The 17,589-nt window shown below is 36.0% G+C and overlaps 1 protein-coding gene across 6 annotated transcripts in view; it reads right to left on the bottom strand.

Annotated features, from left to right (window-relative positions):
* Positions 1-17,193, bottom strand: part of LOC107044466 (protein GDAP2 homolog) — a 44,792-nt gene extending 27,599 nt beyond the window's left edge. Inside the window, exons 1-6 of one of the 6 annotated variants that reach the window (XM_015266354.1) lie at positions 17,152-17,193; positions 16,590-16,869; positions 9,788-9,976; positions 8,094-8,236; positions 6,995-7,477; positions 5,809-5,977 (exon numbers count right to left, since the gene is read on the bottom strand). In XM_015266354.1, the coding sequence (XP_015121840.1) occupies positions 5,809-5,977; positions 6,995-7,477; positions 8,094-8,236; positions 9,788-9,972 (980 nt within the window). In that variant the 5' untranslated portion in view covers positions 9,973-9,976; positions 16,590-16,869; positions 17,152-17,193. Of the gene's footprint in view, positions 1-5,808; positions 5,978-6,994; positions 7,478-8,093; positions 8,237-9,787; positions 9,977-12,169; positions 12,307-12,513; positions 12,644-14,415; positions 14,496-16,537; positions 16,559-16,589; positions 16,870-17,151 lie in introns of those variants that run through there. The other 5 variants (XM_015266351.1, XM_015266355.1, XM_015266352.1 and 2 more) reach the window with 5 other exon arrangements.
* Between the last annotated feature and the right edge of the window lie 396 nt (positions 17,194-17,589).

Here is a 17,589-nt window from a genome sequence, read left to right on the forward strand (position 1 = left end):
ATCGATACTTTGCGTGAAAATACTTTGAATTATTTTTATTCGATTTTATTACGAGACTTGGACAATACTTTGTTTTGATACACCTTAGCGAATGACCACCTCACTCTTGTTCGATTGATTGACGATGTTCTTACGATACTTGACATATTAATATTCTGATTATTGATGCTCCTGCAATAGTTCTTCGTCATCTCCCAAAGTTAGCTCACACTATATACAAGTAATTCTCATTCCTCCGCTTTAAACCTATCAGCGCCATCTCCCATGTATATCATCAACTGACTTCGTCGATAGGGAACACTAAGTTGACAATATCACTACGTTTCACCCTCTTGTATTTACGTGTGTGTTCAGTTGACGAAGTTGCCAGATCTGTGGTCAGTTGCGGATGTGTTCAGTTGACTGTGTCCAGTTGCACCCATCCCATCTCACACTGCTCAGCGATAATGTGAAATGCGAGAATGTGGACATGATCCCGTTGCTATGCGCGTAATTTCCTTAATATTAAGTCGAAAAAGAAAATAGTGATATCAATGAAAAGCTCGTGGCCGATTTATGTAATGTAACTAAGGCAATTTTTTTCGTAGGGTCTCACGTTTTTATTTTATTCAATAAATGTGTTTCGGTGGTAGTGGAGGGGGTAGTTGCTTCGTGTATAGATACGCGGTGCGTTCGGCCTGATGTTTTGCTCAGTCGGTCAAAACTTTTCTTGGCCGATACGCTATCGTGTATCTCGATTTTATGTCGTTGGGCCCGAAAACCGCGATCTAACCGAGCGAAGCAAGTTTAGAATCGCGGTTTTTTCGGGCCTAATAACATAAATTTTTCTTAAATAATCACAAAATTTTTTTGATAATGAGAATTTTTTTCCACGGAATGAAAACATTTTCTATTACACTCGGAGAAAAAAAAAATTCTTTTCGATTTTAACTATTCACGGACATTTAATACTTGATCACACAATATTTTCGACACATCTCACTTTTGTCACATTCCAAACATAAACCAATAACCTCACAAACAGTGCATAAACTACATTTGTGTCCAAGGTCCGCATATGAATATAGATATGGCGGGATGAAATTCGAATTTTCGACGAGAGAAAACAAAATAGAACACCGAGTTGATTTTCCGTTTCATTCTAATAAGTGATTTAACGTGAAGAAGAACATTTCCCGTGGTTCTCCATAACAACATCACAACCCACATTCAAATGCACTGGCGGCAGCACTTCAACGTTGGATATGAAGCTCAGTTGGACCGGCGCTGCCAACGTTACAACTTGATTCTCACACTTTATAATGTGAATTGCGAGAATGTGAATATCAACTCGTTGCTATGCGCGTATCTTTTTTACTGTTAATCTAAAAAATACCATAGTTACACTGTTGAAAAGCTCATAGGCGATTTATATGATGTAACTAACGACACTTTCCCGATTTGTCGTCCCGTTTTCATTATACCGAATGTAAATCATTTAGAGGTAGTGGAGGGGGAAGTTCTGTCGTGTATAGATACGCGGTGCTATCGGTCTGATGTTTTGCTCAGTCGGTCAAAACTTTTCTTGGCCGATACGCTACCGCGTATCTCGATTTAAACATCGGCTTCATTCGAGAAAACAACATTCAATTCAATCCTCAATGTAATTATCTCCTAGGTACGAATTTTTGATCACTTCATGAAAGTAGAAAATTCCTCGACTGGAGATTATATTAGGTTAAAAAAATAGAACTTTTCCATTTTTATGGTGAATATAGGTGACTTGACGTCAAGGACTACTTTATTTGATCCCTAAAAAAACAAAAACAAATGTTTTTGTAAAAAAAACTGCGCCAAGAAAAAGTTTTGTTTGTTTCTTACTGGGAAGTAGAAATTTTTGAAAAATACAAAAAAATGAAAAAGAAAGCCAAGTCAGCAATGTCGAAAAAACGAAAATAGTGCACAATCAGATTTCTATAAGAGAAATTGTTTCAAATCGAATGAGGATTTTAAAAAAATTCTTGATGAAATAAAAAATTAGTAGGAGGACCAACGTCCTTGACACAGATCAGAAGATGGAGAATTAGATTGATACTAGACAATGAGTTGAAAAACTCCGTTGAAAACATTTGTTTTTGTTTTTTTAGGGAGATTGCATTATTTTTTTCAAAATAAACAAGGAATCGTTTTTATATCCTGTAATTTTTTTCATTTTCTATTCAATTCGGCTCATTTATTTTTCACACGATAAATCATCTTTCCAATTAACAATCGAAGTAAAACAAATAGTTCTATTCCACAGTCGTTATTTGCACCGACTTTTAATTATTTATTCAAGATTTTCCGACTGAATTTGCTTTTTCGAGAATTCATTTGTGCACGAAACTCGATTGAAAAATATCTGTGGAATTCATCATTCGTGCACCATATTCAATTTGTAAATTCCCGGGCTTCCCTCCTTGGTGCGTGTGGTTGTATTGCACTGCTACCACCTCCGTAACAAAAAAAATGATAGGAGTTGATGTGAAATGCGAGAATGTGCATATGAACCCGTTTCTATGCGCGTATTTTTTAAAATATTACTTCGAACAAAAAAATAGTTACATCAATGAGACGCTTGTGGCCAATTTATATAATGTACCTAAGAGTATTTTTTATGTAGCTCGTCACCAAGGTTGGGCAAGTAAATTACCTCAGGTAAATTACATGGTTTCTGACTTGTCATAAACTAGGTAAATTACATGGGCGATTTTCAAGCTATTTGACATGTCGAAAACTCATTTGGAGCCCTTCATTGGCATGAGCAAAACCGCGATATTTTTTCATATCGGGAGGGTTCAATATCGCAAGAATCATACCTCGCAAGGGTCATGCCGAGCGATTGGAGGTGAAGCGAGGGTGAAACATCACAATGTCATACCTCGCGAGGATCAAACGTCATAATCACTCGTAATAACCAATAACTCTTAATAACCAATCGAACACCGGAGCCAAACAACAAAGTCAGGGTGAATAATTTCAAGGATCAAATAACCACAAGGGCCAAAGGAGACCACCTTCGAATTATTTCTCTTGATTTATCTCTCGCCTGCGGAAGAGGCAAGTCTAAAAATCACGAGGATCAAGAATGAGAGGCAGACAAGCAGGACAATCACGAAAGATTATCCGAACTTCTTCTCCTATTTAACCCTTATGATGGTCCTTCGTGCTTCTTTTTTTGGTATTCATGATTGTTGGACCCTTCTTATCACTGCGCTGCCTGCGTCCCTCGGTCGACCCTTTTGGTAGGTCCATCCTTCAGATTACCTTGCCTGTGTGATTTAACCCTTGCGACTTTTGACTCTTGGGAGGCATAATTCTTGCGAGGTATGTTTCTTGTAAAGTTTGGCCTTCGCGGGTCATGACCATCGTGACCGTATCATTCTTATGAGCATCCCACCTGCGTGCCTCCAACTTTTCAATGTCTTGATATTTCAGTTGAACCTTCCTGTGAGTAGGTTTATGACACTTGTTGACATTTACGACGCTCCAGAGGTAAATTACCGGTATTTGACAATATCACGTCGAAAACTCCCATCTGCGAAATATGCAGCCCTGCTCGTCACGTTTGTATTTTATTTAATGGATATGATTCGGAGGTAGTGGAGGGGGTAGTTACTTCATGTATAGATACACGGCAGCGATCGGCCTGATGTTTTGTACAATCGGAGTCAAAACTTTTCTTGGCCGATACACTGCCGCGTATCTCGATTCAAGTAAATATATTTCAAGAAGAAATAATTGATATTCACCGTAAGATCTCATTCATTTGAAATTGGTTCAAGTATATAATACTTATGCCAAGAAAGAAACATCTCAATAAAAATATTTTTTCTCATCAGTGCAGATGACTCTCTTGACCGCATTGCACATTCCTTCGAGCATTTCACTCTGACGATTCGAACCATATGACGCTTGTGAATCTTCTAACTCTTCTGATCCTTCTGATTGAGGAAAGCAGCGATGAAAGCAGTTTAAATATTATGAACTTCCTATAGTACTCAATCCGTTGGATCATTCTCCGAGTCATTTCCTTATGAGATTCATAAAATGGATTACATAGGGTAAAGTACACAGTTCTTCATGCTAAGCATAATTCTTGCGAAATATGATGTTCGCGAGGTAGGACCCTTGGAAGATAGGACACCCGTAACGTTTAAACCTTGCCACGTTTGATCCTAGCGAGATGTGACCCTTGTGACGTAGGACTATCACGAGGTATAATCCTCATGTATGACCGCTCCGAGGCTTCAGGGTTTATGATGAAAATGTGACGTTATGAGGTCGTGTAGAAAACTGCCATTATCGCCAGATGCCTCACTTTGGCCCCGAAATTATGATTTGTCAAGTGATTTCTTAAAATCAAGAAATCATTAGAATTTACTCATGGAAATCATGAGAATTCAAAAGAAATCATGATTTTCAATTCTTATTAAGAAATCATCCCATTATAGAAATCACTGAGCCACCCGATTGAGGAGTGACGAGCCCCTCGTATGATCTTTCTTTCGCGAGGTTTGACCGTTTGACTCTTCATTACGAAAAATATTTCATTTCGATGCCAATTTGAATAAGTATTTATTTTGGAGCGAAACAACGGTTGAAAATTGAGTATATTGTAGAGCCTTAGTATGAAACAGTGCTCACACAATGAATGAAATTTTACGTGAAGGGGAACCCTAGGCGTGGAGGATTTTACGGGAATTCAAATTTTTCGCAATATTCATATGAACATTTCTACGCCGAAGTCCGAAGCTCTTAAAATCCAATGTCGGGGATTTTTTCCAAAAAATTGGGCATCAGACGAAAATTTTGGAAAACAAACATGCAAAATTGTTGATAATTGCGGAAGTAACATCATGTTGATAACAGTCGTTTCAGTTTTTTGGAGTTTATGCACCAAAAGGTGTTTTTTAAAAATCATGATTATCTCAGAACCGTCATTTTTTTTAATCCAAAATTGAATGAATGAAATTTCCGATTGAATGGAATTTAAAGTTTTTTAACTGCCTGATAAATTTTTTTTTGCGAAGATTAATAATTGTTTTTTTGTTCTAGTATATCCTGTCGGGTTTTCACGATTTGTTCCCATCCCATCCCCCCAACCCCCTAAACCACATTCGCCAAAGGACAAGGGAAAACCTCACTTGAGGGGAAAAACCTGCCCAGGTACGATTGCCCCGTCGTCTATTGCAAGACTCTCTCTCGACAATGAAACCGCGAGATTTACAATGTCACAAATTTTAGCTCCCCTAGCCAGGAATCGAACCCAGGTCCCCCGCATGCTAATCCCGCAGTCTAACCACACGGCTACCGCCGTCGGTACGTCAGATAATATTGGTTTAGTTGATGAAATTCTCAATAAAAAAAAATGTTTTTTTATCATTGCGGCCGTGAGGCAGTGCTTCATGGACGCTCCGCGTCCTTACGGCCGGAATGACAAAATATACTATTTTGCATATTTTTTCTAAAATCATTTGCGAGATAATTAATAGTTCTCTAAGCTGTAAAGAATCGAATTGTTCGGTCAAAATTAGTTTTTTATTTGAATATTCATGACTTCTTAAACTGTTGTATTATCTAACGATATGTAAAAATTGATAACGTATGCCATCTTGTACCCAAATCCTTAACATTTCGTGGATGGCGGGATTTGTGTTTGAATCGAACACAAAGCTCGAGATTTAACTGATTCTTTCTTTCACGTCTCATCGAGCAGTGCTTTAAAAATGCAGCATAAGCTAAATGGTACGAGGGAAATTGAGAGTAGAAAATCGCTGATAGATTTACCTCTCCTTCTGCTGCATCTGCTTGAGCATTATGTCGGCAAGTGGATCAGCGAGTGGTCGCTCACCCAGTAACCTCTGCCTGTCCAAATCTCCCTGCATTTGAGTGAATGCGTGCTCACTGAGGTTTAGTGATGTATCCAATTGACTAGATAATTCAATAGTCTCATCAGCTGTAGAATATAAAAGATGAGCAATTGAATATTTAATTTCAATTTTATCCAATGAACTAGGAATTACACCACCAGCCACCTCAAACTATTACGAATTACGCTTTTCAAAGTTGTTTGTGAATTAAATATGATAGTCATGAGTACGAAAACTTCTACTTTTATTCCACTAAGAGATAATATAATCAATACGGGGGAAAGTTTCACAAACTTTCATCCAACTATATTGCAAACAAAATTAATTGATTTTCCAATACTTGCACTTCAGAAAATGGACAAGTTCCATGGTATTTATTATTGGGAAAAATAAGCGAGTGGATATTGATTTTATTTTCTGACCCAATTCATTTCCCTGTATTCCAAAGAAAGAATATTTAATAATATCTGGGAGAAAATACATTGAATTTATAATCGAATGCAAGAAAAGAGAAGAAACATATAGGCAATTAATCTCTCGAAAATTGATGAATACGGAAATATCGAGGGTATTCATCTGTGCAAATTACCCCTATTTCCCAATACGCGTGTAATAAACGTCGCTTCATGCCCTATTTTTCAGATAATGTCAATCAGCGTAAATAACCCACTAACCGAATTGAAATAAACAGGGAATGTTTACCATTATTCCAATTTCCATCGTGATTTATTTTGTAATTATTGAGACAGACGTGTTTTGTGGGAAATGAAATTCCGAAAAAAATGTTTTTTGACATGTCATCAAGATAATTCAACCTACAATAGTAAGTAAAAATTGAAAATGAAAGTTGTCAGACTGTACCATAATTATTTCAATAATCACTTAATGGAAATCGAAATATTCAATAAACATCCCATCCTCTACATAAAATCTTCCAAATGAGGGGAAGGTGGGGCAAAGTGGAATGTTTGTCATTGACTCAAAATTCCAATATCTCTGTTTACAAAGACATCAAGAATTAACGTGAATGGCAAACGTTCAATATCGAAATTCCAATAACTATATGAAAAAAATACAAGAAAAACCTAATGAATAGTATTTACCATGAAGTGTATGTTGTGGATTGTCAATAATTCGTATCTGTCGATCTGGCAGCATGGGTTCCCCATCAGTCCCCCCAATATCACTAGGCAACTGCCAGCAAGCATTATCCTGCTCCTCAATAGTCCTCGGAAAATACAGAGGCAGCAGCACTTGATAAATTCCCAAATCACACGGCTCCAGTACAAAGACAACGCACGATATCGTATCACTGAATTGCTCCAAAAATCTTCGCACTGTACGCAGCGCAATATGCGCACCAGCATCAGGTGGATAATTACGTCTCACTGAATTAATAACGGGTAGTGCAATTGTACGTAATCCAAGTTCACGTGATTTTTGGAGAACGTTCCGATAACAACAGTGGAGGGTATTTTGAGCTGCCGTTTGGTATTTCACGTTGTAGATTGGACCAACTGTGTGGATAATGTAACGGGCTGGGAGGTTGTGAGCTTGGGTCACTTTTACTTCGCCAGTTCTGCATTCTGGAATGATTAAAAATTAAGTTGAATAAATATAAAGCAATTAGATGTTTTGTATAAACTAATAGGTCTATCAGAAAATTTTCGTAAACATCTTTGCAGAGTAGAAAATTTTTTTGGGATATTCCTGGATGAAACCATTAGTTTTTGAAATAGAGGAGACAATTTAATGAATGGAATCATCAAATCGTGGGAAATGTTCATTTTTCTGTATTTCTGAAAATTTTAAATATCTTTTGTAGCTTATGAAAATTTCTATAACAATATCTGAGATTTTTTGAAAAAGTCATTTGGTCTTAAGTGGTTAAAGAAAATTGAACGTTCAAAAATATTAAGTGGAAGGAAAATCTTTTTTTTAAATTAGAACAATAGAAGTATCTTTTAAGAAGGTGGAGTTATCGAAAAATGTAAAAAAAAAAATATTTTTTCATAGTGAATTCTTTGGGCTACAACAATTTTCTTGGGTATTTTTTAAGGAAACCACTCGTTTTTGAAGTATTTAAGATGACTTAATGAATAAAAATTTTCTTTTCTACTATTACTATCCAATTTACGCAGAATTTCAGAATGTACATTGGTTTTTTCAATGAAACAATGTTCCTGAAAATAAATACCTTACCATTAACTTCATTATCAATTTCAATACTGAGTGCTGGACCTGCTTTGGTGAATATTCTTTGGCACGTTGGACTATTGTCATCCAATGTCTCATTGGTTGGATTGACTACCGCGTCTACTTGTAAAATCGATATATCTCCAGTCCTTTAATTAAAGAAAGTTCACATTTAACTGGATCCCTGCATGTCACGTTGAGGGGTAAAATTAATCTATCGGGTTGATGCATGGGTTTTCCAGAGGCGATATAAGTAGAAATGTCCGGAGATTTTTATTTTGCACACGTGTGCTGCAATAGCAATTCTTGTTAAATTTTTCCTCTTAGTATTCTGCATTTTATAAAAGAGGTGTATTGAAATAACTTGGGAGAAGTGACTAATTTTTTATGTTGTCCAACGGAATTGGTAATTTTTGCGCTGCTCTCCAATGATGCATGTATGACGCTCAGTCGAAGATTATTCTAATTTCTCGAGTTATTTCTTCATTCCGGCAACGAAAGGATTTACTCATAGAATCGTCATTTGTCAGAGGCACAAAGCAAATATTTTAATGCTATTGTAATGGGGAAAAGGCAAAAATGAATATTTTATTTCTAATTATTTAATTAATTATTTCTGTTTTGTTAATTGTGAAATTATCTCGATAATGAGTGGAGTTAGAGTAGAATGTCTAGGATTTTTTTCCTAGAGAATTGAATCTCCCAAAAAAAATATTTCTTGAAATTTTCTTTCAACACATTTATGATAGTTTAAGATTTACCGTCAAGGACCTAGTTAGTAATCGCACATTTCTGGACACACAAGCTCTTCACACTTGATCATTTTCTTATCAAATTATGACTATAATTGCTTAACTATTTCGATAACGATAATCGACTTGAAACAAAATGGCCAGAAACCTTTTTTTGTAGAGCAATTTAAGGCCCGGACTTTTTATTTTGATCTTTTTTTTATCGTTATTTTACATTAGTTAGATCGCACCATTCTACCCGGCCGGGATTTGAACTCGGAATTTTGATAATCTGAAATGATCTCCAATTGCTATTCAGTTTTACATAGCCCAGGGTTCTCCAAAAATTATGATTGTACAATCAAAAAAACGTTGAAACAAAGCTGAACATGTTCAAAGAGCGTTTTTGAATAATATTGGGAAATAAACCCAATAGGGAGGGAATTGCAAATTAATAATTTGATGTATCTAATGGCTGTTAGGTCATCATTTGTCACAGTAGTCAATGGCGATCAGATCGTGAGTTACTTCGTGATCGTGAGTTATTTCTTAATCTTTATTAAAAACGCTCTTTGAGAATGTTCAGTTTTTTTCTACTTTTTTTTATTGTACAATCATAATTTTTCGAGACTCCTGCATCATGTAAAATAGAATGGAAATTGTGATATATTTTAGATTATAAAGATAGAAAAACAATCGAGATGATGTTCGAAAGATAATCCACCCGGATCTTAAAAATTAAATTGGAAACAAAATAGTACATTACATGCCCGAGCCTTGGAAAACAGATCACCGTCCCCCACGTGCAAGATTGCCTTCCGAGTCGAAGGCGAAGATGGCAAGCACGTGGGGAACGCAGCCCCACGAAAATGGGGTTTTTCATGTCCCGTGACACGAAAAAAGATTTTCGACATTTTCTCATTCTCGACACCCTCTTCTTAAGGTAAAAATTGTGCATTTAATTCTCACCATAATGCAATTTTCCGATTTATTATGGATTGACAAGGGAACGGTGATTCCGCGTGGTGTGTGGGCTCCACCAGCGAATTGGAGTAATCCGTGTAATGATGCTGTATCGGTATATCCGACCATCTTGGTAGTGTCCTCACATCTACAACTTCAGGGGCAATACCCAGGGGTTCCATCAGCCTCATTCAGCTAGAAAGCAACAATAAAAACTGTCAGACCCTCGACAACTCCATTAACCCACTCCTGCAATTAAATTTTAAGTTTCGTATGACGCCACAGCTGCCAAGCACTGACGCAAAAAGACAGGGAAAAAACGTCGGAACAAATGATATTAGAATTTCATGAAGTGGGACTTTCCGGATAGAAGAATTATGCTTGTTAATATTGAATAATTTTATAATCTTTTCCTAGTAAAATAAAAACGCATAAGTAAAAAATTTTATTTTTCATTAATTATTTAAACATTTTTAATTATTAAAAATGAATGAGAAATCAACGTTTCCTAAAAAAACAAGGCTATTTCAATTTTATTTTTAAAACAAGGGTATCTCACAAGTCATATAAAAAATCGTCTGAAATCTCACGTTTTCCTTCTCTTGACAGCTGTATAAGTGGTATGAATGCATCAAAAAGTACAATTAACATGAAATACTTCACATTGGAAGAGAAATAAAATGATTTGCGAGCTCCGTGAGACTTAGAAATGAATGTGAACAACAAGCTTTCACATGAATTTTGAGATACTCTTGTTTAAAAAGAAAATTGAAATACTCTGGTTTTATTAGATGTCAAAATTACAAATTAACGAGAAAGTAAGATTCATAATTATCAAACTCGTTATTAACTCGGCATTATTGTTTTCTCCAATATTCCCTTCTTGTAAATGAATGCTAAAAACTGAATTTTCGTAAGCCGATTTATTTGCATAATATCAATTTCTGGTGAAATTGTAGACAGACATGAATTTTTCACGGTTTCGAAAAACTGATTTTCAAAGTGGCAAATTGACTGTTTATAATTATTTGTATTGTTTCTTACATATCCTGGAGGTCTTCAAGTTTCAATCAGCAAGTTTAACAATTAAATTGCATGCGAAAAATGTAGTGATAATAATGGATATTCATCTCTTATGGAGTTCATATTTTCCCGAAAATCACGTCACGTTTGTTACCCCTTGTGACCCTCGGTTGACTAAACTGAGAGAAAAACGACAGAGTTCGCAAACAAGTTTTGCTTGTGCCAAGAAAATAGTTTTTTGAAAATTATCAAAAGAGGATTTTTTTGTGTCAAACATACAGAAAGTGATATGATATATGATATGATATGATATGATAGCAATTTTCTAACTTAGGGACAAAATATTTCTTGATAAATTTTCCTCTATATGAGATATTTTCATCCTGAAAAGGCACGATTTTCAAATGAATTATCTGCCTCTTGAGCCAAATATTTCGTTGTTGTTGAAAGCAGAGATTATTCAAAACATGAATAAGTATTCATGTTTGAAACTTTCAAATTCGAACCAAACTAATTCAGTAGCGAAGTGTTCAAATGGTTTAAGTCGATTTTGGCTATTGGCCAGTTTTCGATGAATATCTCGAAATCTAAGGGAGATAGCAAATTTTTCATAACCTTTTTAGTAGCACTCAATTCGCTCCTCAAAAAAGGTTATTACGAAAATTTTGCTATTTCCCTTACATTCGGAAATATTTCTGAAAAACTCAACTAGACTAAATTGACTTAGACGGTTTGACCACTTCGGTACTAAATTGTTTTTTGGCAATTTCCAACTAGCCATTTTGCTGGCCCAAACAAGACTTGTTTCAGAATGTGTTTGTTTTTCTCTCAGTACAAGGTCATAAGAGTCACAAGATGAATCTTCCATCGCAAATGGAATAAAATCCGCCGTTGACACTATTATGAAAGTATATTGGTTTTTTTACTCCCTTTTTATAAAGAAATAACAGAAATTATTTATACTTTGGTAGACTTTATTATTTCGGCACGAAACACATTTCTAATAAAATTCTGAATATGGAAGTTTTTATACAATTTCGAAAGATGTTTTTCAAGGCTGAAAATTGATTGTTTATGAATTATTTATGACAACAAACGTAATCTCCAAGAATTACATTTTCCAAACAATTATGAGCTTTTCTCAAAAACTAGTGTTTCCTAATTTTTTTTGGAGATTTTGAAAATATTTCCGCATAGTTCAAAAAAGAACGTCAAATTCAGTCATGTTCAAAGTGAGAATAACAAAATCATTGTAAAATGTTCGGTCCACCCACGGCCAAAGGGAAAGTCTAAAATGCAACAACAAATATTGAAAAATATTTAAATGAAAAAAAAGTCCCCAAAGAAATAATCCAATTCTCTAACCTAAAAACCCTTGAATATTCTGTCACGCGCGCCATATCTAAATCAGCTGTTCATGGGCTCAAGTCCACTGGAGGTCCCCCACTGTCTCCCTAATCAAGCTCCAAAATTGTAAAAATTCAAAGCCCCAAAACCTACAACTGAATAACAGATAACAAATCCTCAAAAAAATCCCGAAAAATGGTCAATATTCCGAAATATCAAACACCTTCGGGTTTAGAAGGTATTGAAAAGTGGGTAACACAGAATAATTGAGTGGAAAATCTCCCGTGAAAGCTCCCAGCCCAAATATTCTCTTCTGCAAACTTTGAACTGACTCTGAGGGGCTGATATTCCCTATTATTCACCTTTTGTTAGCAAAATTCACAGATTTGAATGATTACCGACGTTTTCCTCTTTCACTTTTTTATTGGCCTTCTTCACGCTGGCGAGTTTGACGTGTCCGTACCTGATGTCTAGCACCTACTGCGCTAGATTCTGTTAAACCCATGTGAATATGTGTCATTTTGGAATTGTGTGGGTGGACGCGCCCGCGCACAACGCGATACTCGTACAAGAGAGTCTTTGTGGAGTAAACGAATTGTTATTTATTATACAATGGGTGTTATTATCCACTAATTCGGAGTAATTAATTTGTTTTTATTGAAGCTATCTCTGTAAACACACGTTCAAGGGAATCTACTTCAGCTTTTATTTCGTTAGTTATATTTCGTTTTGTTGTGGTCTTTGTTCTGTCTCTTATCTCGTATTCCCGTCGATTTGATTTTAATTGGATTAGCAGTATTCAGTATTGTAACGAGTAAAAATCTGACACCGGCATGGTTTGTATTCGATGCAATATTTATTATGAGGAAACAATTTCTTTATTACCTATTAACAAATGTCTATCTTGGTTCACATCTCGCCGATGTGAATTCTTTACAATTTTTTTATGTATTCTATGAAAATGGGAGGATAGAAATTGAATTTATGGGTATTGGTTCATTATTCGAAAAGATATAGCAATTTTAAAATTTTCCTTAGACATTGAAAAATTAAAAATTCTGTTTTCGTTGATCTCGTTTCTCTTCCTCTTTTCACTTTCTTCTATCAAAATTAGATAATACAAATAAAATCCAGTGGTTTGTCTTCATTATTGAAAAAGAAACGTCTTGAAATTTTCAAGATTGAAAAATCGATTTTTAAAATTTATTTCTGATTTTCCCTCCCTACATTTTCCGTATTTCCTGATTGTGTAAACGGAATACGATCACAGAAATTAAAAATGTTAATCTCCCTCAATTTTTGAAGAAGAAAAAAACAATTTGAAAAATTTCGAAAAGATGCGAAGCGCTTGTTGGCTAGTTTTATAACAATTAAGTTTTGGCTGCCAATTTTTCCGTGCAAAGAAATTCCAATTTTTGTTAATACTTGTTCATAAGATGCTAAAATGTGCGCAGAAAAAGAATCATTTTTATAAAATAAAATCATATATCACAATTATGTTTTAGGACGTAATTTTGACGTTTTTTCCATGCTACTTTTTCAAAATTCTTTTTCTCTGTGTACATACATTCCCACAACTTTTCATCATCCCTCTTCAAATTTCTGTGAAAATGAAGAATAAGTCGTCCCCTCTGTTCTCCTGTTGTTACAATCCATTCAACAAATATGTAGAAAAACGAAAACTTTCTTTTCTTTTTTATCGAGGGTACAGTAATAATCCGAAGCCCTTCCTAGAACGGTAATGTACCACCCGGGGCTTCACTGCTACCCTCCCCCCCCCCCCCCCNCTGCTACCCTCCCCCCCCCCGCCCTCCCAAATATCCGCCCAATCTAAAACCTAAAGCATAGCATAAGGTCAACTATCCCTTTCATTCCTATTCCAAATACATAATATTCCGACAAATGTAATACCACACTCGAGTCGTGCCCCAGGTAAAATAGGAATTTTTATCGGCCGATTGACGACGATAATCGATAAGATTATTACTATCTACAGGAAGGTGCAAACAATTTTTTTTATTCGTAATAACACATCTGGATATTTCGACGACGAGTTACCGAATCGTGAAGTCATCGCATCCTTGCGATGAGACGCCATACGAATATCCGATGATGTTTTCCTCAATTCAATTTTCTTATTCACGAAATGTTGAACTTTGTTTCATCGAGACTAAAAACCGGTTTGCGATATGCAATTGTTTTTATTCTCTATTGTTAGACCCCTAAAACATCGACTAAAGTTTCCAATGACAAAAAACACTTACGATTTGACGAGAATATAACAGAAAGCCTTCACCGTCGTGGATCATACTACAAATAGAGGCACATTGTTTTCTCTTCTCTCTCTCTCTCTCTCTCTCTCTCTCTCTTTCTCTCTCTCTCACTCACTCACTCTCTTCTCTCTCTCTTTTTTTCTTTTTATTTAGTTTGTAATCCCCTTGAGCCAGAACACGAGCTCATCCGATGGATAGAGAATGGCGGGATGTTCGATTGGAGATCGAAGGGTCAGAATAGGTATAGAAGAGAAATATACTTTGAATATGAACTCGACTCGTTGAGCTCGAGGGAATGACTGTGGTTCATTGAGGCCTTTCTGCTGTGCAGAGAATACGAATCATTTTGAGGTGCGTTTATATGCGGTTGTGTCACCGGTATGCGGGAGAGTGGGCATGAAACTCGTTGGGTTGAGGTGAAACGCTAATGACGTGTTACGGAAAATTTTTCATTGAACACAAATAGTTGTCGAATTTCTCTCAGCAATGTATTGTAGAAGATCTACTATCAGATTGAACCGTTCAGAATAGCTTGGTACGATCAACATTGGAATGTTCTGATTTGATATGATCCAGTGGTTTAGGGTTTCATCGTTTCTCGCCCTGAGGAAAGTCATCAAGATAAAGAGAACGAATAAACAATGAAAGAGCAGTGTGTATCCATGTGGGATTGCTATCCGGCGAGGGATTACGGCGATATGCGCATGTAATCCGACAAAATGCTTCAAGAGATTTTGTCAAGCAGAGATGAATGAATTTATTCACGATAAAAATTAAAGTTTCCACTGAATACAAAACTTCATCACTAATCAAATTTTTGAATGATCTAAATCCATTTACCCTTAAATTCTTGTGATGTAATACCAATAATGAAAAAATGTCCAATAGGAAGTAAAAGATAGGTCATCAGCTATCAAGTTTACGCTCCGATCGATGGATATTATCAATTATTACACTAGTTTCGTTAGTTTTCTATCCCCTCGCGCTGCAAACCCTGTATTGCAACAAATTTCTTGTTAACTCTGTTTCGAATTCATCAACATGTAGTAGACATAAACCAAAAAAAAACAAGCACCGCGACAGAAGCCATTTGACAGATTACATATGACTGCTACTCTATACGTATTTTTTTCTCCTATTTTCATTTCTACCAATTTGATTGGTAACAAGCTTCCGAGTGGACCCCAATATATGTTTTCAAAAAATAAAACCGTATATTCATGTTATATGACTTTTTCCGCTATCCTGATGTGAAAATGAACAGTGAAAAATAGATGCGTTAATTTTTTTTTCTCAAGAATTTTGGGTGAATTGTTTCATCTCAAAAGCTATCAAATATATCGACGTAGAATTTGATATAACAATGGTCCTCGACAATCCTAACTAGAAGCCAAAGATTCAAAAGGTTTCCCTGACTTTTATCCATGTCATAGTACGCAAAAGAGAATTCCAACCAAAAAAAAAAAACGCCGATATCTCGAGAAATTTCAATGGGATGGTACCCATGTTTTGTTGGATTTAAATAGATGATATCAAAACGCACATTTTGAAAAAAAAATTGAAATCGGACCGATAGTTTTTGAGATATTAAGCAAAAGAGTTTCACATACAAATGTCAATAAGTTATCGTGCGAACAAGCAATTTCAACGAAAAGATGAATAAACGAGAATAAAACTACATTGCTCAGAGTGTAATGGTCTTTTTTCAATCCAATTAAATAGGTATCATCATGAGTATTTTGAGAAAAAAAATCGAATTGGTCGAATGGTTCAGGAGATATCGGCAAAAAACGATTCTCGAAGAATCGCTATATCTCAGTAAGCGCTCAACCGATTGAGCTGAAATTTAGCACAAATTTGAGTCTCAGTAGAACCAATTAGCAGCCAGAATTTCAGCATCTTTGCCTCAATAGTTCTCGAGTTATGGGGACAGTTGTCAACATACGAAAACACATATGCATACACATACAGACATTTTTTTAAAAGATCATTTCTTCACGTTTCATGACATTTCTAGACATTTCCACCCAAAATTAAGAAATGGCAAAAAATCACGATTAGAAAGCTTCCATTCGGAAACAAAAAATTATTGCATAAAAGAAATATCACTTACGCAGAGTGATAACAAGACAAGAAGCATCTGTATTTTGATGACAAGACCTTACCATTCTCTTTCCTCCACCGGGTGAGACCGATACAATACGATTGATCTCACCCATCAAATTTTATTTTCTCGTTCTCGGAAGTAAAAAAGTCATTACTAGGAGGAGAGGGGAATTAATTCGTTCGCCGATCGAAGGTCAGTGACGTTTCTCGTGAACTTTAGCCCATCGTCTGGGTGGAGGAGACTAGGGGTAGAACTTCACCACGGGAATTGACCTCCGGTTGAATGACCTTGGGTGCAGTGGATCGAGCATGCAGTCATAAATATTTTATCATCAGTTTCTAAAAATAGAACGAAGAACAACGTCAAATTCGTTTATTAATACGACGAATGGAATTATTATCCGTGATTTTGAATATGCATATAAACCACCACCAGACGGCGAGAAATAGCTTTTGCGATCGCGAATAGCCCCAATTTAAACGTCTCTTCCCAAGTAGCAAACCTTGCGAAAGATATCTGAAAGTATACCAAAAGGGCTGACTAATGTCCGTCCAAAAGGTATCTTGCAGTCATACGATAACTTTTAGTTAACTTCTAGGTAACTTCTAGACACAAGTTACCTTTTTGGACAGACGTTAGACAGCCTTTTTGGTATACTTGCAGATACCCTCCAGAACGGATGGGGGACAAAATCCCAAAGAGCCAAAATTCCAAACCGGAAATGAGGGAGGGGGAATGCTGAAGTAAGAAGAGGTGCCATCTAACGATCGGAGTGAAATATAGTATCGCCTTGTTCCTGCAGATGGCGGATGCAATATTAAAAGAATGTTGAAATCACAGATTTTCTTCGTTTTGAAGGCTTCGAAAATCACGACGCGATGAGAATGCTACCGGGAGCGCCCGGTATTTTTTTTTTTTTCACGGGAAATATTGATCGAAGAGCAAATTCATTACAACAATAATATTCCGTGGCTATCGGACGCAATCGGAACAATTTTCATTAAAAAGAAATGTTTTGCAACAGTAGCAAGAGTTTATCGGGCGAGAACCGCTACAAT

The sequence above is a fragment of the Diachasma alloeum genome, unplaced genomic scaffold, assembly GCF_001412515.2.
Source record: "Diachasma alloeum isolate Michigan unplaced genomic scaffold, Dall2.0 Dall_scaffold_00744, whole genome shotgun sequence".
Classification (NCBI taxonomy): Eukaryota; Metazoa; Arthropoda; class Insecta; order Hymenoptera; family Braconidae; genus Diachasma; species Diachasma alloeum.